This window comes from Physella acuta, unplaced genomic scaffold (genome assembly GCF_028476545.2).
Source record: "Physella acuta isolate Inbredline_101_S28 unplaced genomic scaffold, ASM2847654v3 ptg000547l, whole genome shotgun sequence".
Lineage (NCBI taxonomy): Eukaryota > Metazoa > Mollusca > Gastropoda > Physidae > Physella > Physella acuta.
The window spans coordinates 40,149-61,245 of record NW_026732066.1 but is presented as its reverse complement, the minus strand read 5'-3'; the positions used below and the strand labels follow the sequence as shown (position 1 = coordinate 61,245).

The following is a 21,097-nucleotide window of genomic DNA, read 5'->3' as shown; positions in this document are numbered from 1 at the left end:
TTTAGGTAGTTGTATAACTCATTTGACACATAAATATATGAGGTTGTTTATTCAGAATGTGTGCTAGTTAACCTTAATTTTTTATCTACTAATCCCTTTAAACATCTACCTATGCAATAAGTTTTTTATGTAATACTTAATTTCAAACAAACATCAGTTTTAAGATTCATTATGCTGACATTATGAAATAGGTGCAGAAAACAGTGGGCTCTATCACACTGCAAGAAAACAGGTTAACACCAAATTTAAATACATTAACTTGAGAAGTAGCATTGGCTACAAAGACATGAAGGGGTTTCAACTACTTAGTCCTGAAAGATGCTTTCATAACTCCAATTACACCTACTAGAAATATCAGCTATATAGACATGAAAGGTGTAGGTAGAGTATAAGTACTAAGCCACATAGCCCAGAAGGATGGGTATTTTGATAAAGTTTAGCTACAGAGACTATGTGGCATCACTACTTAGACTTATAAGGTGGTTCTAGTTACATTATAGTGTGGTCTCAGCTATACTCTGAGCAGATGGCATTAGCTACTTAGAAGACTAGCAAGGTTGCATCAACTACATACTCAAAGGGTGGTATTAGCTAGACTTGTAAGATGGTATCAGCTAAGCTATTGAGCGCTTGGGTTTCTTCATGTAAAGAGGGGAGTGCCTGAAGGTCCAGGGATTCTCACACCCTGCTTGGTAGCAATGAACAGAGCCAAGACAATAACCCCCACCACACCAACCACCACAACAGTGGCTATCACATGAGATCTCCAGGTGCCCCTGTAGCGGGCAGGGCCAAGTGTAGCCAGCAGGGATACAGCTAAGGTTAGGGTCATCACCATGGAGACAGTTGTGTTTATTAGCAGGATGGAGCCAAACTTTGCAAACGGTTGGATGTAGGTCTGGGTTAAGGGTACAGCAGCGATGATTGTGGTCAGTGCAGAGCAGACAATGGCTACTCCAATATGGCGGACAGCTAATGATGTCCTCTGTCTCCTTAAACTAGCAGCATTCTGAAAGAGCACATCAAAAAGATGGATTAATATCTTTTGGTAGCTTAAGATTTTTGTATGGGAACAAGACCATTACACAGTTACAGCCATGTTAGAATAGATAAAGGCAAATAAAATTCATAAATAATTTTTAGTAAATTTATATTACAAAAAATATTATAATTTGAAAAATACTTTACTATTTAGGCTGAAAATTTTTTTTAATAAAATTTTTAAAAATACCTCAGTTTTTAAATAACCTGAGTCCATTCTACGTCCAGCCAGGATATAGCCTTCGACTATGTGCACACAGTAGTCAACAGAGGAACCAACCAGGATAGACAGGGACACGGCTTCTACAGCTCCCATTTCCCAGCCGGCCAGGTAGAACACACCAACCACACAGCAAATCATGGCTGGAAGAAATACAAGTACACCATTAGCTTAATGACAACAGTACATCATTCTATATAATAGTTTCGCTGTCTGTGTATCTATGTATCTGACAAGAACGCTCTAGAGAAAACACAAGGAAATTAAAAACATGCATAGTAATTCGAAAAACGAAGTATGACGTCGGCATATTTAGCATAGAGTAGAAAATAATCTCAAGCCGGAGAGTTCACACAGTAATATGACGTCATTGATTCTCGAGTAAACATTGAATAAAAAGGCAATTTTGTCTAATCTAAATGGTTTGCGTGAAGAGTTTCTTGCATACAATTTTTCGGGTAGGGGCGAAGCCCCATCCCCGCTTAAGAACGTCTGAGCCCCCCCTCCCCAACTCAAAAGAAATTTCTTCATCGATACTCTATAATAAAATTACCGCCTAATTAATGTGTCTAATCTAAAAAGTGGTTTTCTTGCAATTTCTTTAATGCAATTCTTCGGGTAGTGGCTAAGCGCGACACCAGTGTTTCTTTCAGACTTTTTCCTCCCCGGAGAGGGGTGGGGGTACTTTGAATTTTCGGGGGCGGGGGTAGAATTTTCGGGGAGGGGGCGGACACTGGAAAAAGTATATAATTATATTTTGTTGAATGGGACGGTAGACATGTTTTTTTGGGTGGTGGGGGGGCGGGGGTGGTGTGTGGGGTGGTTTTAGTTTACAGAAAAGAGACAGCACTATCAGCCTAGCGCCCGTTGTATCCTTCCTCAACGGGCCATTTTTCTCGTTAGATGATAATGGTACAGCATTAGTCTGATGACACCAGTACACTATTAGGTGAGACTAGTACAGAATTAGCCAGATGACACCTGTACTACCTTAGATATCACCAGCAGGCCTACATCCATATTTAGCATTAGCTAAATGACACTAAGACTGCATTTAACTACTGTCACAACCACTGTTCCCTCTAAGAGGAAAAAGCTAGTGAGCGTGGTGTTCTTAACGTCCTATACAAAGATGTATGTATTTTACAAAATGACAGCACGGCAGGTTCAAATCTTCTGAGCGGCAGTGCAACCGCGCAACTTAGAGGGAACATAAATCCACCACATTGGACCAGTTATCAAAAGAAAAAGTCACAACAAACAGACTGAATTAATGATAGTAAAAGAAATTGAATTCTTCATGGGTGAGCACTTAACCATTGTTATATCTAATTAAGCCAATTTGCCACTAAGCACCTACCTATAATTGTGATGACCACAATGAGAAGCAAGACAGCATGTCCAGTGAAGATAGCCACAGAGACCACACAAATTAGCATGGAAAGGACCAGACCATAAATTGCACTATTGACTGCTACAACTTCCATCATAACCTAACGACAAAAGTTAGCCCCATATGGAAATATGTACACAAAATATAACATATTAATATTTTATACTATTATTATGTAAGTATCAATTAGATAAGTAATAAAAAAATATTAATAAATCAAGTAGTAGAAAGTAGAAAAGCTGTTTTAATTCAACCTACAACTTAAGATTACGCATTATATTGCATTGAAGAAACTAACTTGAGCACTTTTTATATCAAAGGGAGCTAACTATTTTTTAAGAAAACATTATATATTGAAAAGTATTGGCCTAGGCTTGTATAAAAGATTAGACGTAAAATTTATGTACAAATAAAAATCGGTGCTGATTTATACAAATATTTCAACCAACACATTTTTTTTTGGTTACAGATTGAGATATAGAATTGTTTCCCTTTAACTGTTCTTATTTTTGGAAAATGACCTAATGACCAACAGATATAAACATAATAGATAAAGACATTATGAATAACAGATAAATAAATGATCGGAAAACAACATAGTCAACTGATCTAAAACCAAAAATGAGCCATAAAGTGTTTAACCTTAGTCCAGAACTCTGAAGTCTGAAACATGCTCTGAAGTGGAGAGTCAGGTGAGATGACATTGCTCTTTATGTGGGCCATAAGGCTTTCCCACTTCAGGTATTCTTTGTAGGCATCAAAGTAGGCCTGGCCCTCTGATGTTGTCTGAACATAAACATAGAACTTTGTTAAAATATTGTCTTTAAAGTTTTCCTACTGTGATCTAGGCCTGGCCCTCTGATGTTGTCTGAACATAAACATAGAACTTTGTTAAAATACTGTCTTTAAAGTGTTCCTACTGTGATCAAATCGGACAAAAAGACCTACTGATTCAAACGCAAAAGCCAGCCAGATGACCCTCCTATTTCTGGTCACCCCACCTTCAGCGTGTGCAGGTGTCTGGCGCTGGTAGATGTAAGAGCTACTTGGGAGGTCATGACACTCTGGGATACTCTTCAAGTAACTTTGGAGTGAGTACATTGCTGAGGAAGAAACACATAGCCAGCCATGTGAAACCTTAACATTACAGATGTAAAACAGATATTCAATAATTTTTACATGGCTGTATAAGAAAATTATCACCGGACAAAAATGGAATTCTTACACTAATACAGTGAGGATATGATAAATACATTTTTAACTGCTTTACAGTAGCCTGGCTCAAAGTAAATAATTTAGTACACATTGTGGTGGCATTTCTTATTACAGATTATGGTGACACTCTATTCACCATTAGGGACACACTATGGTGACTCTACACTCACCATTAGTATACACTATGGTGACTCTACTCACAATTAGGACACATTATGGTGACTCATCTCACCACACTATGGCGACCTTCTACTCACCACTAGAGACATATCACACAGAAATTTTACTCACTACTTGGAACACATTGTGCACTCCCAGGCTGAACCAAATCTGTATTGTTGGCCAGCAGCTTACAGATCACACAAAGTTCCTTTAAATACTGCAGGTTCAAGTTTTTCAAGTTGAAAGAATCCCCAAACTTAGGATCAAAAATTGCTGTGCTCTGTGACAAAAGCAAAACATAAGGTAAATGACTATTAGTAAAGTCAATTTACATCTATAAAATAAGGACAACACCTACATAAAGAGACAACCAAATGTAAACTATTATGTGTTTCTCCCATACTTTTACATTTGAGTGTCAATTATCTTAATCCACTGCCTTCTAGCCCCTTTTCATCTACATAAAACCAACATATCCACAACCACCTTGCAAATAGTTTTATGTGGCCACTCATCCTAAGTAGGCCTAATTTCTGCCGTATCATTTCTAAAAAACGAAATGACTTTTTTAACCGAATCTAAAAAACAAATGGAATTTTATTAAAAAAAAAAATAGTTTGGTTAACATTATAATGAAAATTTAGCCAAAACCAAAAAAAAACAAAATACTGACCTTGAACTGTTCCATGACATGACCTACATCATCCCTGGACCTGTTGACACCTGTGATACCAAACACAACATAGACTGTAGCACCAGACATCAGGATTGGCCTGTCTTTGAGATCATTACAAGACTGTTCTTGGCATGGATCAAAGTTTTTACCAACAGATGTGGTGTTGAGTCTTTTTGGTGTCGTCCCTTTATTTAAAAAATAAAAGATAAGGAATTACTGTGATTTCAGTTTAAAATAATGAGTTCCTTTTTGCCCTATAAAGACTTTTATTTGTCACTCTACATAATTAACATTTTTAATCTTATTTTCTTTCTTTTTTATTTGGCAAAGAAACATCACTTGTTTTCTTCCTAACAGTTAAGTGCATTTCCATAACAGATTTTTAAAAAGTTATTAAAAAATAGTTACAAGCTAAACCTCAACGATTTACCTGATTATTTTATTATTACATTCATACATAAAACTGCATTATGGAAGTTATAACTGTATGATACTAATCACTAACAGATTTAATAGAAAATATAAATTTATGTCATTTTAAAAATAAATATGGCCTACTTTTAGTTAAGGCCAGCTAACTTAAATTACCTGGAGTTTGTGTGACATCAGGAAGAGGTGGGTTTGGGGCATGTTGATTGTCAGTCGAAGGCACATAGACTGGCAATGATTTGGGTGTTATCTTAACAGGTTCACTGGTTGTAGTTGTTGTTGTAGTAGTTGTGGTTGATGGTGCTGACCCAGGGGATGAGAGAGATGAAATGAGGGTGGATATACTGGCAGCAAACAGCTTGAATAAAGCTGATTTGGTTTGATTGGAGAAGTCAAACAGAGTCTGGGCGAGAGGTTGGAGGGACTTAATGTTGAGGGTCTTGTCTGCTGTGATGATGTTGATGGTTGGTGTTGGGCTTGTCTGGGGTGGATCTGTTTTGTGCCCAGTGCCTGGATGCACCTGAAAAGTTTCAAGCAAGTAAATCATATTTACAGACATGTCACAATGTCATCAGGTCTATCAAAAACATTTTTATAAGGAACAGTGCCAGCCAAATGAAAAAGAGGCAGGCAAAAGAAGAAATGGGAAGATAACATTAGGGAATGGATGGATTTGACGGTTCCCATAAAAATGTGCAAACGGAAAAATGCAACAGCAAAATTGGCTCAAACAGAAACAAACAAACAAACTATACTAATGCACATTAATTTTGCCATTTTTCTTATGGAAATTGCTACAATGTACTTGTGGTCATTCTTTGCTAACTTCTATAAATAATCCATTGAAAGATAATAATTTCCCTTTTGCACATTTTAGTGCACATTTTTCTGTTGCATAGTTTTCTGGGAGAGAGATTCACTGAGGATGGCAGAAGAGAAAGTGGAATGGAAGAAATGATCAGAAGGATATTAGTGGTGCACCAACAGCACAGAAGAAGAGGCTTTTAAGTAAGGCTAAAGTAAAAACTAAAATAATTAAGAGTTTTTTCGGGGTTGACGTGGTCGAGTCGGTAAAGTTCATGGTTGCTAAACCGAAAAGTCTCGAGTTGGAACCCTAGGGCAGATGAGGCTCGTTAGCTGGGGACAGCCACTCTTCTAGGAGAGAAAACTCCAAAATCAAACATCTTCTGCCTTGTATTTTGTTCTTGGTTTGATAAAGGCTATGGAAGCAAATCCAACAATAAAAGCAGGCTGAAATCAGGAGTCAACTGCCTAAATGGCGCATAACCAGTTGACACATAATACTTAATTAATTGTGTAGGAGGGAATCCCTTCGAACACTAAAATTAAGTACAAAAAAGAAGATGTAGAAGTTATTCAATTTTCTTTTTGATTTTCCTCTCACCCACTCCTTACCTAACTCTACATCATCCTAAGAAGTCAGAACATCACATGAAACATGAATGAACAACATACTTCAGTCTACTCCCCTTTTTCCCCTAACAAAATTTCAATATCTTATCTTACTTTCAAAAGATAGTTAAGTGCTTTTTCTCTTGCATACAAAATGTGTAAGCCACATAAGTGGTGGTACACTCACCTTATAAAAAGCAGAGCAGGTATCACAGTGGATAGCATCAATGATGGTAAAATTAGCCTTCAGGTCTAAAAGTTGTTGGATGTTGGTGTCAGGGCGGAACAGCTGTGGTGGGTGGGTAGCAGGGTGCAGCTGGGACATCAGGTAGACAGACGCACATAGTACTGCCAAGTAGAAGCCTGTAAAGATACGTACAAATAACTGTGCAATGGAACTCTAAAAACTCCATTATTTTTGTTTTTCTAAAAATGATGGTATGGCAATTCAGTATTACAGAAAGTTTTTTTTTTCAACTAGTATAGGTCTATTGTTCTAGGATTAAGTGTCAGGATTAGCTGGCGTTCCAATGAATTATTTTTTTAACAGAAAACTTCTACAATATTTTAATTGTTTCAAGTAAACAAATAGAAACTAATTGAAACTGATTATTCAGAAAATGTATAAAATCTTGATTTTTTGAAAGTATAATTTTTTTTCCAAATCTTTTACTCCACCATAACACCAAACATGTTAACCATAACACCAAACATGTTAACCATAACACCAAATATGTTATCGCTGTTAAAAATTGTTACTCTCCACAACACTTACCAATAACAAAATATCTTCCCCTGATTGCTATATGGTTGGTAACAAACATGAGCATTTTCTGCATACATCTACCTAGACATACATTCTGGTCGTGGGGCTCATTGCTGGGTGTGGCTTCTTGGTCATTACTAGTGGACAGTGCACCTTGGTCACTTCTGTTAGTTCCCTGTTGGTCAAGCACTGCATCAGAAGAAAATCAGATTTACTTATTTTACAGGATGGCATGGTCAAAAGGTAGAACTGGTGATTGCAAGCCCTAATATCTACTGTTTAGTTCCTTTTGTATTTTGGGTTCACAGAAACAAATAAACTTATTCAAGCAAGTGGATCCCACCTTCCCCAGGTATCAATAGCTACTTAGCTTTTACTAAAGTTACTTTAAAGAAGTACCTCATGTAATTTAATCTTTCACATGATTAATTTATGCAATGAATCCCATATAATAATGTATATAAAGCAGTTTTATTTGGAGTTGTGTATGTTCAATTCGAGAAGCTCCATTCTTTAATTACATTTATAAATTTTAGAAAAAAAAAACTTGGGGGTTATTCAGATTAGGAATGTTATTATTTTAAAAATATAAGCTCTTAGCAATAACACCTTGCAAATGTTTTATATAATGATTACATCACACCTAGAAAATTACCTGTGTGTGTTGCTTGTTGTGGAGAGACCATGTATGGATCTTCCATTATCAGCATGTCATCATCATCCATGCTTCCAATGTCCTGGTCCTCTGTTCTTGTTGTGACATCATCAACTAGTGACCAATACAAACAACATCAAATGTCACTTCCAGCTAACAGATTACAATCACCAACATGAACTCTACTACACTTGCCCCATGGAACACCAGGTTTGAGAGAACTTTACTTAGGTGACGCCGTGGTCGGATGATAGAGATTACAACTGCCAACCCAAAAGTCTCGAGTTCGGATCCCAGGTTCAAGTCTGTAAGACGTCACTGACTCATGTTAGGGTAACAAAGTCAGTTGGGCATAGATCAGAATGCACTATCCCTCTTATGCTGAGGTTACTGAAACAGATTAACTCTACTTCATTTGCCCCATGTGTTTTGGGTACTAACAGGAAAAGATGATGAACATCTCAAAACATATCATCTTAATCTTTAAAAAAGACTTACAATCGATGTCCAGCAAAGGGACATCATCTTCCTGGTACAGCCTCCGGTCACTAGATTGCTGCTGGCTGTAGTAGTGCAGGTTTGTCTCTACTTGGTTCTTCTTTGTTTTACATACAAGACACCTGAACAACAAATATATGAACCTTAAGTAAAGGAAACATTATATCATGGTGTGAGCTGCAAATACAAGAAGTCCTTGCTGAAGAACCAAACTGAGGTGAAATTACTGTGAACTATTTAGACTTATTTATGCATGATACATTAGAATTATGAACTCTTTATATTTTTTATGGATTAGATACATTTATATATGAGTCCTTTGAGCTTACATGCACTCAAATAAACAGAACAAAAAATCTGGAATATGACACATTTTTTTTGGGATGTCATTTGTACATTTACAGATCTCCCAGACTAACAGTTAACTCATTTACCTCACAGGTTTGTAAAATTACCACAGGCATAGTGATCCACTCCATAGCCTGGTGGAACTATCAATTCCCATCACTTTGTATAGTTTTGGATGCATTCAGGGGCAAATATTTTAACACTAAAAGCGGGTTGACAAAACAGACGTTCTAACACATTTTATATTTGTAATACATATTCTCTTTTCTAATTATCAAAACATTTTCTACACACCAGTCAGTTGAATATCCGCCTCTCACATAACCCCCCCCCCCCCTCCCCCAATTTTTTCACCAGGCGAGGAAGCTATTTACCATTTACAGGGCCTAAGCAATGTTTTTTTTTAGATGTTACATAACCAATGTAGAAAGCACTTGAACCAGTCTGTAAAGCCATGTAGCAGCCTATTTTTATAACACTGTGCACAGTTCCCATTTGCAGTTCAAAATGAGATGCTAATTATTTTTTTACCCCCTCTTAGTACCTGTATAAGTTTGGTGTCTGTGGCAGCCCCCACCCTCTCCTAGATAGGCATCTGACAGTTAGTTAGTACATGTCTATTCATGAGTTGACTACAGATAATACGGGCACTTTATAAGCCTGTAGCTGACTTAATACAGGTACTTGACATTCATTTAATCCAGGTACCTAACATACCTGTAGACTGACTGTTAAAACCTGATATGTCTGGTAACTGACTGGTAAAAATTACTTTCCCCCAGTTTCTAAAATTGTTTTTGTATCCTTGTCCAATGCCTAGAAGTTGCCTGAGGCAAAAATCATTGGAGCATGTCAGTAGTTCAGTCAGGCTACAACAACACTGGTGTTTATACATTCAAGCATGGATTAACATTTGTGACAAGTCTGTATCATATTTTAATTCTCCCATTCCTACCACCCCACTTAACAGCCATTAAAAAGTACAGAGGTGATGTCCTGCCCCCAATAACAATACTATAATAGCTGGTTTATAAGGATTAATCTATTGTAATGGTTAACAACCTAGTAGGCTATAACTTGACTGTTGTAATGGTTTTCAACCTGGTATAACTTTTGATAGGTTGTTTAGTTTACTTAAGGACTAGTTACAAAATAATTGTCTGACTGTGTGGTCTGATGGTAGAGTATTCAGCTCTAAACCCAAAAGATTAGTTTGGATCTGTACGATGTCCCTAAGTCCACCTAGCTAGAGCTGAGTACCTGACTCACTTTACTGAAAACAAAGGCGGCTGGTTATTGTGCTGACCACTCTATCCCTTAATATGCAGAGGTCACAGAAAGAGGGGAACTTTACTTCACCTGTCCCATGGACTGTTTCAAAAGGGTACTTTAATTACTTTATATTACTACATGATTCTTTGCAAGATGTTACTGTAGTTTGCTTTTTAATATAGGAATATTTATCCTTTGATTTTATTCATCCATCAAAAACTAAATAAATATTTATATTATTTTTACTAATCTTTTTTTTTTGCGTAGATGTATTTGTTCAGAAACGGACAATGAATTAACCATTCATTTCAACTACACCAACAAAAATATATTAAGCAGTTGAACTTGAATTATTTAGTAATATTCCATGCAGCACGCTAGTGCCTCAGGGTACAATCAAGGAACAAGTCCAGACACATTACACTGACAGCCTAATTAATCAAACACTGATTTAATCACCTAGAGATTTTTTTTTAAACCTCACTTGTCTGTACCAGTATAATTTTTTAAGGTGATGTAAATCTCTTACATCTTTACAAGATGATACATTTTATGACATGCATTACCTTAAGTCTTTTATACCCAATAAAACATTTTATTTCTTGTTATCAACTTACATGGATTTATGTATTTAAATAAAAAGATCTTTATAGAGAAAAATGGTGGCTTAGTAAGCTGTCATTGAATAAAATGTGTATGAACAAACAAAGGATAGACAAAACAGACCAGTCTTAGCCAGGCTGTGGTGTTTGTTTAAGCCTAGGTTTTAGCGTTTTATCCCACTGAATCAACAAACTTTTACAATATGTCAAGGAACATTTGAATATTTAAGTGTCTTTTACAATCTGTAGCATAAAATAAGGAATTTTTAAAACCTAACTTGGTACTGTAACAACTCTCGTTGATAATTGACTATGTTAAGCTTAGATTCTTGGAAGCTTTTAAACATTCAATAAAGTAAATACATTTCCATCGAAAGATGAACCAGTAATTTTGACATTCGATCAATATAAATGAATGTACCCATTATTAAATCATCATTTCCGGTTTGTGCCCAAGACACGTGGGGCAGAAGAAGTAGAATTCATCTGCTTCAGAGACCTTGGCATATGAAGGGATAGTGTGGTCAGCACTATGCTCTGCCACCTTTGTTTCCCTAACATAAGTTAGGTACCCATCAAAGCTGGGTGGACTCAGGGACATTCCACTGATTTGAACCCAGATTCAAACTCAAGACTCTCAGGTTGGCAGTCTAGCTCTCTACCGCTAGGCAATGCCGTCCCTAACCACTATTTAATATAGACTGGAAATTAGCTTTGAAGATGTGGAACACTTTAAACTACCAATATGACTAATTATATTTTACCATGCCAGATGTAGATAAAAATGTGAGAATTACTGCCTGCAATAAACAACCAGCTGTTCTCAGTCAATAATTTCCTTCCAATAATACATGGATAAGAACTTTAAACAAGTTTAAGAAGTATGTAATTACATTGTACTGAGTGAGTGTTTACTAGGCTATCATGTTAAGGATGTTTACCATTCAAACAGCTTATCTAACAGGGATAGTTTTATCTGATTTGCTGTAAGACAAAAATGTCGAAGTATACTTACGAGAGTAAATAGGTTTCAATAGGCTCAAAGAAGCAAGCATAGAGGTATAAGGCTGGTGGCATGAGAACAAAAACTGAGATCCAACATGTGGAGACAATCAATGACATGAACAAACCAAAATCATACACGGCTGGAATCTGGAAAACAAATATTAAATTGGTTCGATTAGTGAAAGGTCTGTAATTGTCAAACTGAAATACAACTGTCTTATTTGTTAAACAACTTTCCATTTGAAATTATGTCTAGATCTAGTAGCATGTCTTTCATAGTTTATTTAACAGCTTTTTAGGTTAGTTATACTTCTTGAGCTATGAATTTTGAAAAACTTGATATTAGTAAAACTAGTAATATACTATATTGTATGATTAGAAAACACAAAAACAACTAAGTATTAAAAACTAGCAGAATAATCATAATAATAAATGAACACTTATTAAAATAGCGCTAGACTGCTAACCCGATAGTATCGAGTTCGAATCCAGGCTCAAGTTAGTGGAATGTCCCTGAGTCCACCCAACTCTGATGAGTACCTAACTCATGTTAGGGAAAGTAAAGGCGGCTGGGCATAGTGCTGACCACGTTATCCCTTTATATCCCGAGGTCAAGAAACATATGAACTCCACTTCATCTGCCCAATGGATTGTTAGGTAAGAGGAATTTTTACTTACTTTACTTATTAAAAATGAAAAAAATGGTAGAGCTTTGATGAATTAAACAAATTTTTAGTAATGAAATGTAAATTGTAATGTTTGCCTAAACGTAACAAAACCAATGAAGCTACAACTTTTACAAGCTAACTGATATGGATATTAACTCACAGAGGACGCAATATTGGCAGCAAAAGCAGCAGCTGTGGTGAAGGATGTAAAAAATGTGGCGACACCTGCTGTCTTGATTGTGTACACAATCCTTTTCACTGTGTCGCCAATGTGTGATGCTTGGCGGTAGATGTTCATAAAGACAAAAACATCATCTACTCCTGGTCAGAGTAAGACAATACAAAAATGTTCACAATTCAAAAATTCGTGATCCTATGGTATTAGGTGACCTAAAAATCTTAGTTGTAAGTTTAGATTAAATGATTAAAAGCTATTCTAGGTTCAGCAGATGAGAATGAGACTTGTAAACTAACTAGCTTTTTAGATTCAACTATATATTGTAAAAAACAAACTCAACAAAATTCAAATTGAAACAAAACATTAAACTCAGTCAAACATAACAACAAAATTACATTAGCATGTACCATATGTTGCAATCATTTGACCCAATATCAAACGCAGGTCACACTAAACTTTTAACATGTACAGTATTGACTATGTAAAGTTTTTAAAAACGTGTTATATTTTTAAAAAATACAAGGTTGTTAATTTATCTTCTGTCAAATCAGTACACTAAATTCTCCCAGTAAACACATTGTATGTTTCAGTATGGATGAGTGGTAGAGCAAACAATTGCTAACTAAAAAAATTGTGAGAATCGCTCCACTGAATATGTTGCTCCCAAGCCCCTTCAGGTGTGATGAGCGCCCTACTCAAGTATGATTAAAACTTCATATGCTAACTGATAACCTCTACTTCATCTGCTCTATAGACAGAAAGTTGCTTCAATTATAAGTAAATTTTAAAATCTCAACAGATACTTACCTATTCCAATAATGACAAAAGCGGCTGCTCCATTCAGAATTCCTAAGGCATCAATACCAAAAACAACACGGTAGAAAAACAAGGAGATGGGAAAGCTCAGTGCAATGATCACAACACCAACGACGGTGAGAAACAGGGATAAGGACAGCACCAGCATCAAAATAAATATAGCAATCAAAGAGATTATTGCAAGACGGACATCGCTCCAGAATGACATGGTGACCTCATAGTCGAAGATTTCATTCCCGCCGTACAAGACTTGGACCTTGCTGGAGAAAAAAAATAAGAGTAGGCTTTTATGGTTTAAAGAGATGAATAATTCTTCAATAATTCCAGGCAATCAAATTGTATGGAAAACAAAAAAAAAAATTCTGAAACTACGAAGAAACAAATCTGGCATGCTGACATTCTTTTTTCACAATGAACAATAAAATATTGGTGAAAGCATAGTTTAACAGTTGAATGTGTATTTTCTAATACACAAGTTATGAATGTTTTACAGAAACCCCCATCCCCCACCCTAAACACACACAATTTGCCAAACAGGGAAGAAGAAAAGGTGGAATCAAACTAGTCATAGCAACTGGTAATATAGGAGCCAGTAATAATCATTTTTACATTGAATTGCTAAGTGTATTGCTGAAAAGCATTTCTCTAGAAAAGAGGAGAATAATCAAGAACTTTTCATTAATATGAAAATAAAACTGATCTTGATTTTTTGTTATAATAATACCCCCAACTATTTTAAATCAAAGTTTTTAGTGTTAAGCTGGTCAAGTCATGACAAAAATACAATTAATTAAGCTCATTAACATTTTAGATATAGGTTACAATTTTCTCAGATGCTATTTATAGATTTATGTCTGAAGGCTAAGTATTTCTGGGCTTGTCTAGCCAGGTCATGACAGTGCATCCTTGAAGGGCAAAATGAAAGATTGTATTCAAGCTATCACCTACACTATCCCACGTCTTCAAAATTTGTAATAAAAGATACAGTTACTTGAAACATCAAAACTACAACAAGGAGCAAACTAAGTGCTTCCCCCTCCCCACTCACAGAAATTATGAACTTACTCTGTTGAAGCTTTTGATAGCATGTTGATATAAGTAATGACAAAGTTCTTGAACTTTTCATCTTGATCTTTTCTATGATCACCATTACATGGAAAACCTGAGAGAAACAGGGATTTTCTACAGTTCATAGATAAATCAGATAGATGGAGTGGGTTGAGAGCAAGGTGGAAGATATGGTTTTATTACACTATGCTAATTCCTGGGGATGATGTTTACGACTCTTAACCTCCAAGTTCAGATCCTGGGTTCAAGTCTGCATGATGTCACTGAGTACACCCAACTCTGATTAGTACCAGACTCATATTAGGGAAAATGAAAACAAAGATGACCACACTATTAATCAAATTTTGAGGTCATTGAAATTGGTGAACTCTTCTTCATCTTCCCCATGTGACTTGGGAACAAATGAGAAAAGATGATAATGTTGATTCATGCTTATGTTTTGTTATTAAAATTTTTAAAAGAAACATTTTTTATTACATGGCTACATTTAAAATTATGAAATATGATGAAAACTAAATTTAATCAACTGTGCTAATATCTCAGTAGAAAGAGCATTGGGCCGAGACTTGTAATATAAATGTTATACTATTTACGTTTCATCCATTAGTTATAATATTTAAGTTTATATTTCAGTTTAAAGTTAAAGGTGAGGTTCATTGTAATCAAGCTAGTAAAAAATGTGAGGTGAATGCTCATTGTTACTGGCCCAACACCTTTTGACTGGTCTTCTTTTCATGCAGGATCCTTACTGCACTGTTTGCTTTCAGGTTTTGTCTGTTGGCTTTGTGTAAAACAATGGAGGCAATTAGGGTTCAGGGATCAAGAACAGCAAATATACCTGTTCTACTCTCATCTGCATGCTCTGTCTGCTTTTGAATGGCTGGGGTATACTAAACTTTTATACAATTGGGTATAAATAGAAGTTTTAAAATTTATGTTTAGAATACTCTCTATTATAGGAAACATTTGTAGCTTTATTAATAGCAAAGATAATGTGTTAATAATTTATTGGTCATAAGAGCTTTGTTTATTTACTGCATATAAAACAGTCTATACATGTTTTATTAAAATACTGCCTTTTATGCAACCAATACAATTTTAACATACACCAAGACAGAAATGCTGTTCACTTCTGCCCTAGTAAATAACATAACATCCATTCTTTTTTTTTAAATGTAAAAAAAAAAAAACTTTTTGCTTCAAAGCAAAAACAAGTTAATTAAATAATCTAGTGACATTTAAGTGCAATATTCTTATGTTATCTAAAAATAGCTCTGTCATAGCGTAAATCAAGAGCAGGGTTAGTAAAACCATTGATTAGTTATTAAAACGTTTTTTATAAAAAAAAAATTTCAGTATTTTACATGTTTTATTTACAATAGAGTTACATGACTAAAAACCATTGCGCGCCTAGCTACCGAACGTGATGTCGCAGCCATTGAACGTGATGTCGCAGCTATTGAACGAGATGACGCGTGTGGTGTGGTTGGATAAAAATGCCTACTAATTCTGTCCAAATTTTAATTAATTCAAAAAAATTTTTTTGACCGAACGAAAGGATATTTTTGTGACCGAACGAAAGGATATTTTTGAAAACTTTCTTCGGCAATATTGTTCTAAATTATGGCAGGAATCGATTGGTACATGTTTCAAGTCGCTAAGTGGTCTGGTTGCCGAGATATGGGCCAAAAACTGCATGAAAGAAACCTGGAATTTTTATGGCCTATGTTCATCCTCGTAACTTGCTTAACATAATTGCTTTTGGAACTAGTCCTCGATATTGCTTCGTTGAGGAGGAGATACGACTTAAAGCTGCGGACACACATTCATTCATCCATCCATTCATCCATCCAGAAATGACGGGTTAATAAACGCAATTCTCCAGAATGGAAATTGCGCTAAAAAAATAATTCAACTTAAATTAATCAGAAACAGATGAATGTAAGCATAAGTTGCTCCAACATCAAACTGTTCGACAGACATGTTTATATAACATGTTTCTGGTATGTTTTTTGCTTGCACTTGGCCAATTCACGAATTAGTACAATAGCTAATTGTAGTTACAAGCAGAGGTAGTTACTTGGGAGAATCTCTATAAATTATATCAATGTAACATATTTGTTTTCATGTTTTTGTTGTGTTGAAAAAATAATTGTATATTATATAGAATCTATCAGGGCCATTATAAACATCACTTGGGCAAATACCTTGTGCAGCCAAAATATTTTTACAATAGTGGTTAAACAGACCAATGACTCCAATTGCGGTACCTAAACAAAGGTAATGTATAACAATTTGCTGCAGACAATACAGACATAATACAGATGTGGACCAGAAATAATGGTATACAAAATAATCTCAGCAACCAGCTATTTAATAAATTAAGTTATTGCTACCATGGTATTATAATGTGTAATAATGTGATTTAAAATACTTGAGTAATTTAACAGAAAAGGAAGTCTTATTAAGAAATATAAAATACGTAATTGGAGAATACAAATGGCTTTCAGATATCAGGGCAAAGAATTTTAAAATTTAAGTAAGATTAAAAATGATGAAAAACCTTACCTTGTAAAGGTGCACCAAACAGTACTTCAGACCTGAGCAGATGACTTTTTTGATAGGTTTTATTGATCTTATCATCCACATAATAATAAAATGTTTCGTGGTTCATGGCCAGCCTGAGAGCACTGTGGATATCTTCAACAATGGTGCCCATACCATCATAATAGATAGTCCCCAATTCATCTTGTGAAGGGAAGAAATATGTCAACAGTGAATTAGGTGGTACACAGCCTTGCATGTTTTGTACTGCTGGGTCAAACTGTGTTGGGTCTCTCAGGCAGAAGTTATAAAACCCTGGGTGCTCTATTATTTTTTTCTCTATCACATGAGCGGTCTCAAGCCTCTCTTTGGTAAACATATTAGCCTCATTGTCTCCTTGAGCTAGGTATATCACATGCATCTTCCAGCGTGCTCTGCTTTGGTATTCATACATACACCCAATACTGCTAGATCTTTTTTCTCTGTGTGCACTACTTAAGTACTCATTATGATTTTCATTAAAGCCACCTCCTCCTGAAGGTACCACTGATTTGCTGTTCTTTTTTAACAAAGACAAGTCTAAATTATATTTTTTAAGAACAGCTTCTGTATGTTTTAAAGCCTCTTGCTCATCTCCAAAAGGCTCATCCTGTTTCCACGAATTTACAGTGTCCCTTTTGAATCTACCCGAAGAGTTATCCTTCCTTGCAAGCATCAGCGCTTCAAAGTGCTGATATGCAGCATGGTTTGGGATACTGAAAGACTTGACTGATTTGTCAATGACCAGTTTTTCTGGCTTGTAGATGATAAGGCTGTAGCAGCCGAGCCCTACGTCCAGCCCGATGAAAGCCAGGATAACCAGTAGGGAAATGAATACAAGAGAACATCTACAAGTGGGGAATGACAGCTTGGGAAGGCCACAGCTGGTCACATTTGATGGGTTAGAGTGCGATGGTTGTGGTGGCACTTCAGGAGTAGGAAAACCTGGGTACGAGATTGCTAATGTTGATGAATTAAAATTCCTGCTTTGATGAAAGACTGGTTCAATATGGTCGTTCTGCTGATGGCCATTAGTTAAATCCCTACATTCAGCAGGGTTCTGTTCATACTCCCCCATTAGAATTTCTGCTTCCTCACACTCATCTGAGTTGGAGACTGGCTCCCAACTATGGTTTGGCCTGTTACCAAATATGGAGAACCACCTCATGTTGAAGTCTGAAAAAAAAATTTGAGAAAAAAAAACTGTGTAGTCCTACTTGTGAACAAATAGAAAGCAACTTTGAAATTGTACTTAACAACAACTAAAATAATCCTTGACTGCCTGGTGTTTACCAAGTTGGCTGACATATCCAGTCAATCTATAAAAAAAAAAAGATATGCTTGACTGATTTTCTACTTCAGTCTGTCATTAAACTTTTTATCAGGCTTTTTAATATGTGTATATTAAGCTAGTAGTATTATACATAAACTATGCCGACTGCTTTATTTAAAACTTTCAAATTAAAACCAATTAGATATACATATGCATTTTCAAAAAGATTTATTAAAAGATTCACTTGTATTAAGGTAACTCAAATCTGATTTGACAGATATTTCATACTTTAAAAAACTGACAACTCTTCAGCATACAAATAGATCTGACATAATCAATTAACACTGCAGTGCTTGACAATAAAAGCCAAGGCAATCAACAAACACCACGCAGCGTTATAATTTATTCCTGCCAAGCTGAATGGTCTCAATTTAAAATCAATTCTGTAGCTTTGACATTTCAAAGAAAGACAGCTTATGTATGTATTTACAATTTTAAAAAATAAATTAATGAATTATATATTTTTACACATGATTTCATTTTGGAGGATTAAATTATATGACATGTGTTATTGAATGAAAAATGAATTATAGTTCATATTTTTAAATAAGAATTTTTTCTGTATGAAAGCCTAATGCTTGTATTTGTGTAAAACTGTTTGAACAATTTTCAATCCCAGTAATAACACTTAAAATGTAAACTTACTTCCAGGCCCGACAATAGACAGTTAATCAACAAAATCTATGAATCTAATGTTTACATATTCAACATCAACTGAATATTGACCATTAGCCTTACAGTGGAGCTAAACTAGCAATTTATCATTTTCATGATTGATGTTAATGTTTATAGTCTAAAGGGTTTTTATTTAAGTTTATATTTTAATATATTATCTAATAAAAGGTTTTTTTTGTCTTCTGCCAAAGGAGTTTTAGTAGGCGTGTTAGACAGGGTAACAAAACTAACAGAGCCCCGAAGGCCGTCTACTGCACACTATTACAAAATAGAATTTATATAGAAAATATACTTTTACAAGTGCCCCCTGCCTCTTATTTAAGTCTGAAAGAAACACTGGTCACATTTGTAGGTCATACGGCTAGACCCTACTTCTATAATATAGACCTGTTTCCTACTTTTGGACACTGGGGGGCTGAAACTATAAATTTCTATTTAAATTGTTTTTGTTTGGGGGGGGGGGGGGGTTAAGATGCTTAGATGCCTGAAAGCAACTCTACATGCAGATCACTTTTAAGATTAGACCAATCAATTAGGTGTTAATGTTAGTGTTTTTATTATCAAGTATCAATGATATCATTATTATTGTGTATTTATTTTGGCAATGGCTTTATAATTCGATGGTTACTCTAGAATCAATGACGTCATTTTATTATTATGTGTACTTTTTCAGCCTTAGAACTGTACATATTTCGTTTCATTTTTAAAACTTTCCAGAAGTTCCATATGACATCATGGTCTTTCACTATGCATCTTTCAAATTTCTTTGTGTTTTCTCTAGAGCATTCCCAACAGACAGACAGAAAAGCTAAACTATTATAGTGATTCTAATTTTTATGGATAACGACCACATACAGCAATGTGACGGAGTGGCCTAGTGGTAGAGAGCTGGACTGCTAACCCAAAAGTCTCAAGTTCGAATCCAGGTTCAAATCAGTAGACTGACTCAGTTCTGATGGATACTTAACACACGTTAGGGAAAGTAAAGGTGGCTGGGCATAGTGCTGACCACACTATCCCTTCATATGCCGAGGTCACAGAAACAGGTGAACTCTACTTTACTTGCCCCATAAACTGTTGGAAGGGGAACTTTACCAAAAACAGCTATCATTGCTTGTATCACTTACTCTCCAAATCCAGTCTGACACGCCAAACTCTACTTTATTTGCATCATGCTTTGTCAGGTTTGAAAAGGGATTACTTTTTAATATTACACAACATTATTAATATTAATTGTATATTTTTAGATGTGTGATCATGTTTTCTAGAACATGAGTTAATTATTATATATTATTTATTAAACTTTAAACTAATCTAGACTAATCTAGACAATCTAGATCTAGAAATCTAGATTCTCTAGATCAAAATAAATAATGTTGCCAATATCATCATAATCATAAATAGACATAATATGTCCTTGGATCTCAGTTGTTGAGGCTTTGATTGTCCACACTACCCCCCCCCCCCCCCCCCCCCCCCCCCATTGCATGCCCCAGGGAGTGCTGTATCTCATTTATTTAGACAATCTAGATCTAGATCTAGATCTAGAATATGTAGGCCTACGGCTACTTATTGTACTAAATCTAGCTAGATTTAGATCTAGATCTATGTTATGTAGATATGTAATATTTTAAACCTTGTGAGTTTACCATTCGTTGATGAGCCCTGCAAAAAATCTAGATCTAGTTGAGATAGATCTAGAATCTAGATCTAGATTCTATATCTCTAAAATCTAGACTAATGTATACTCACAATTTCCTTTTCGATCAAATTATAAATGACCACATATTGATAGCAGACGTTTAAGCTCAGTGTTACTGTTCAGTATGTCACAGTACGTGTCGTCTGGTCTTTGTTATTATTTTGGTTTGCGCTGTTCTGTTTATGTTCCGGACGTCTGCTAAGGCTAAAGATGTGCCCACGAACCTCTGACGTCACGTCAGCGGGTCTGAACCGTTCAACTGTTTAGCCTAGAGTGGCCTAGATATAGGACATCTCTAAACACGTCAAATTCTGATCCTGTCCGTTTTGATTTTCTCTTGTATAATTTTAAAAAAAAAAAACTAGATTTAGAATCTAGA

General features: G+C 35.5%; 1 protein-coding gene across 1 annotated transcript; it reads right to left on the bottom strand.

The window, feature by feature from the left end:
- Positions 1-475: 475 nt before the first annotated feature.
- LOC131946179 (protein dispatched homolog 3) lies at positions 476-20,906 on the bottom strand. Its single transcript, XM_059306831.1, has 18 exons — positions 20,769-20,906; positions 16,994-18,184; positions 14,423-14,519; positions 13,349-13,617; positions 12,524-12,684; positions 11,706-11,842; positions 8,469-8,590; positions 7,971-8,084; positions 7,325-7,504; positions 6,737-6,912; positions 5,296-5,656; positions 4,705-4,892; positions 4,161-4,311; positions 3,603-3,757; positions 3,297-3,440; positions 2,622-2,754; positions 1,232-1,404; positions 476-1,009 (listed from the first exon to the last, which is right to left on the bottom strand). The coding sequence occupies exons 2-18, from the start codon at positions 18,174-18,176 to the stop codon at positions 641-643; spliced, it is 4,113 nt and encodes a 1,370-aa protein (XP_059162814.1). The 5' UTR covers positions 18,177-18,184; positions 20,769-20,906; the 3' UTR covers positions 476-640.
- Positions 20,907-21,097: the final 191 nt, after the last annotated feature.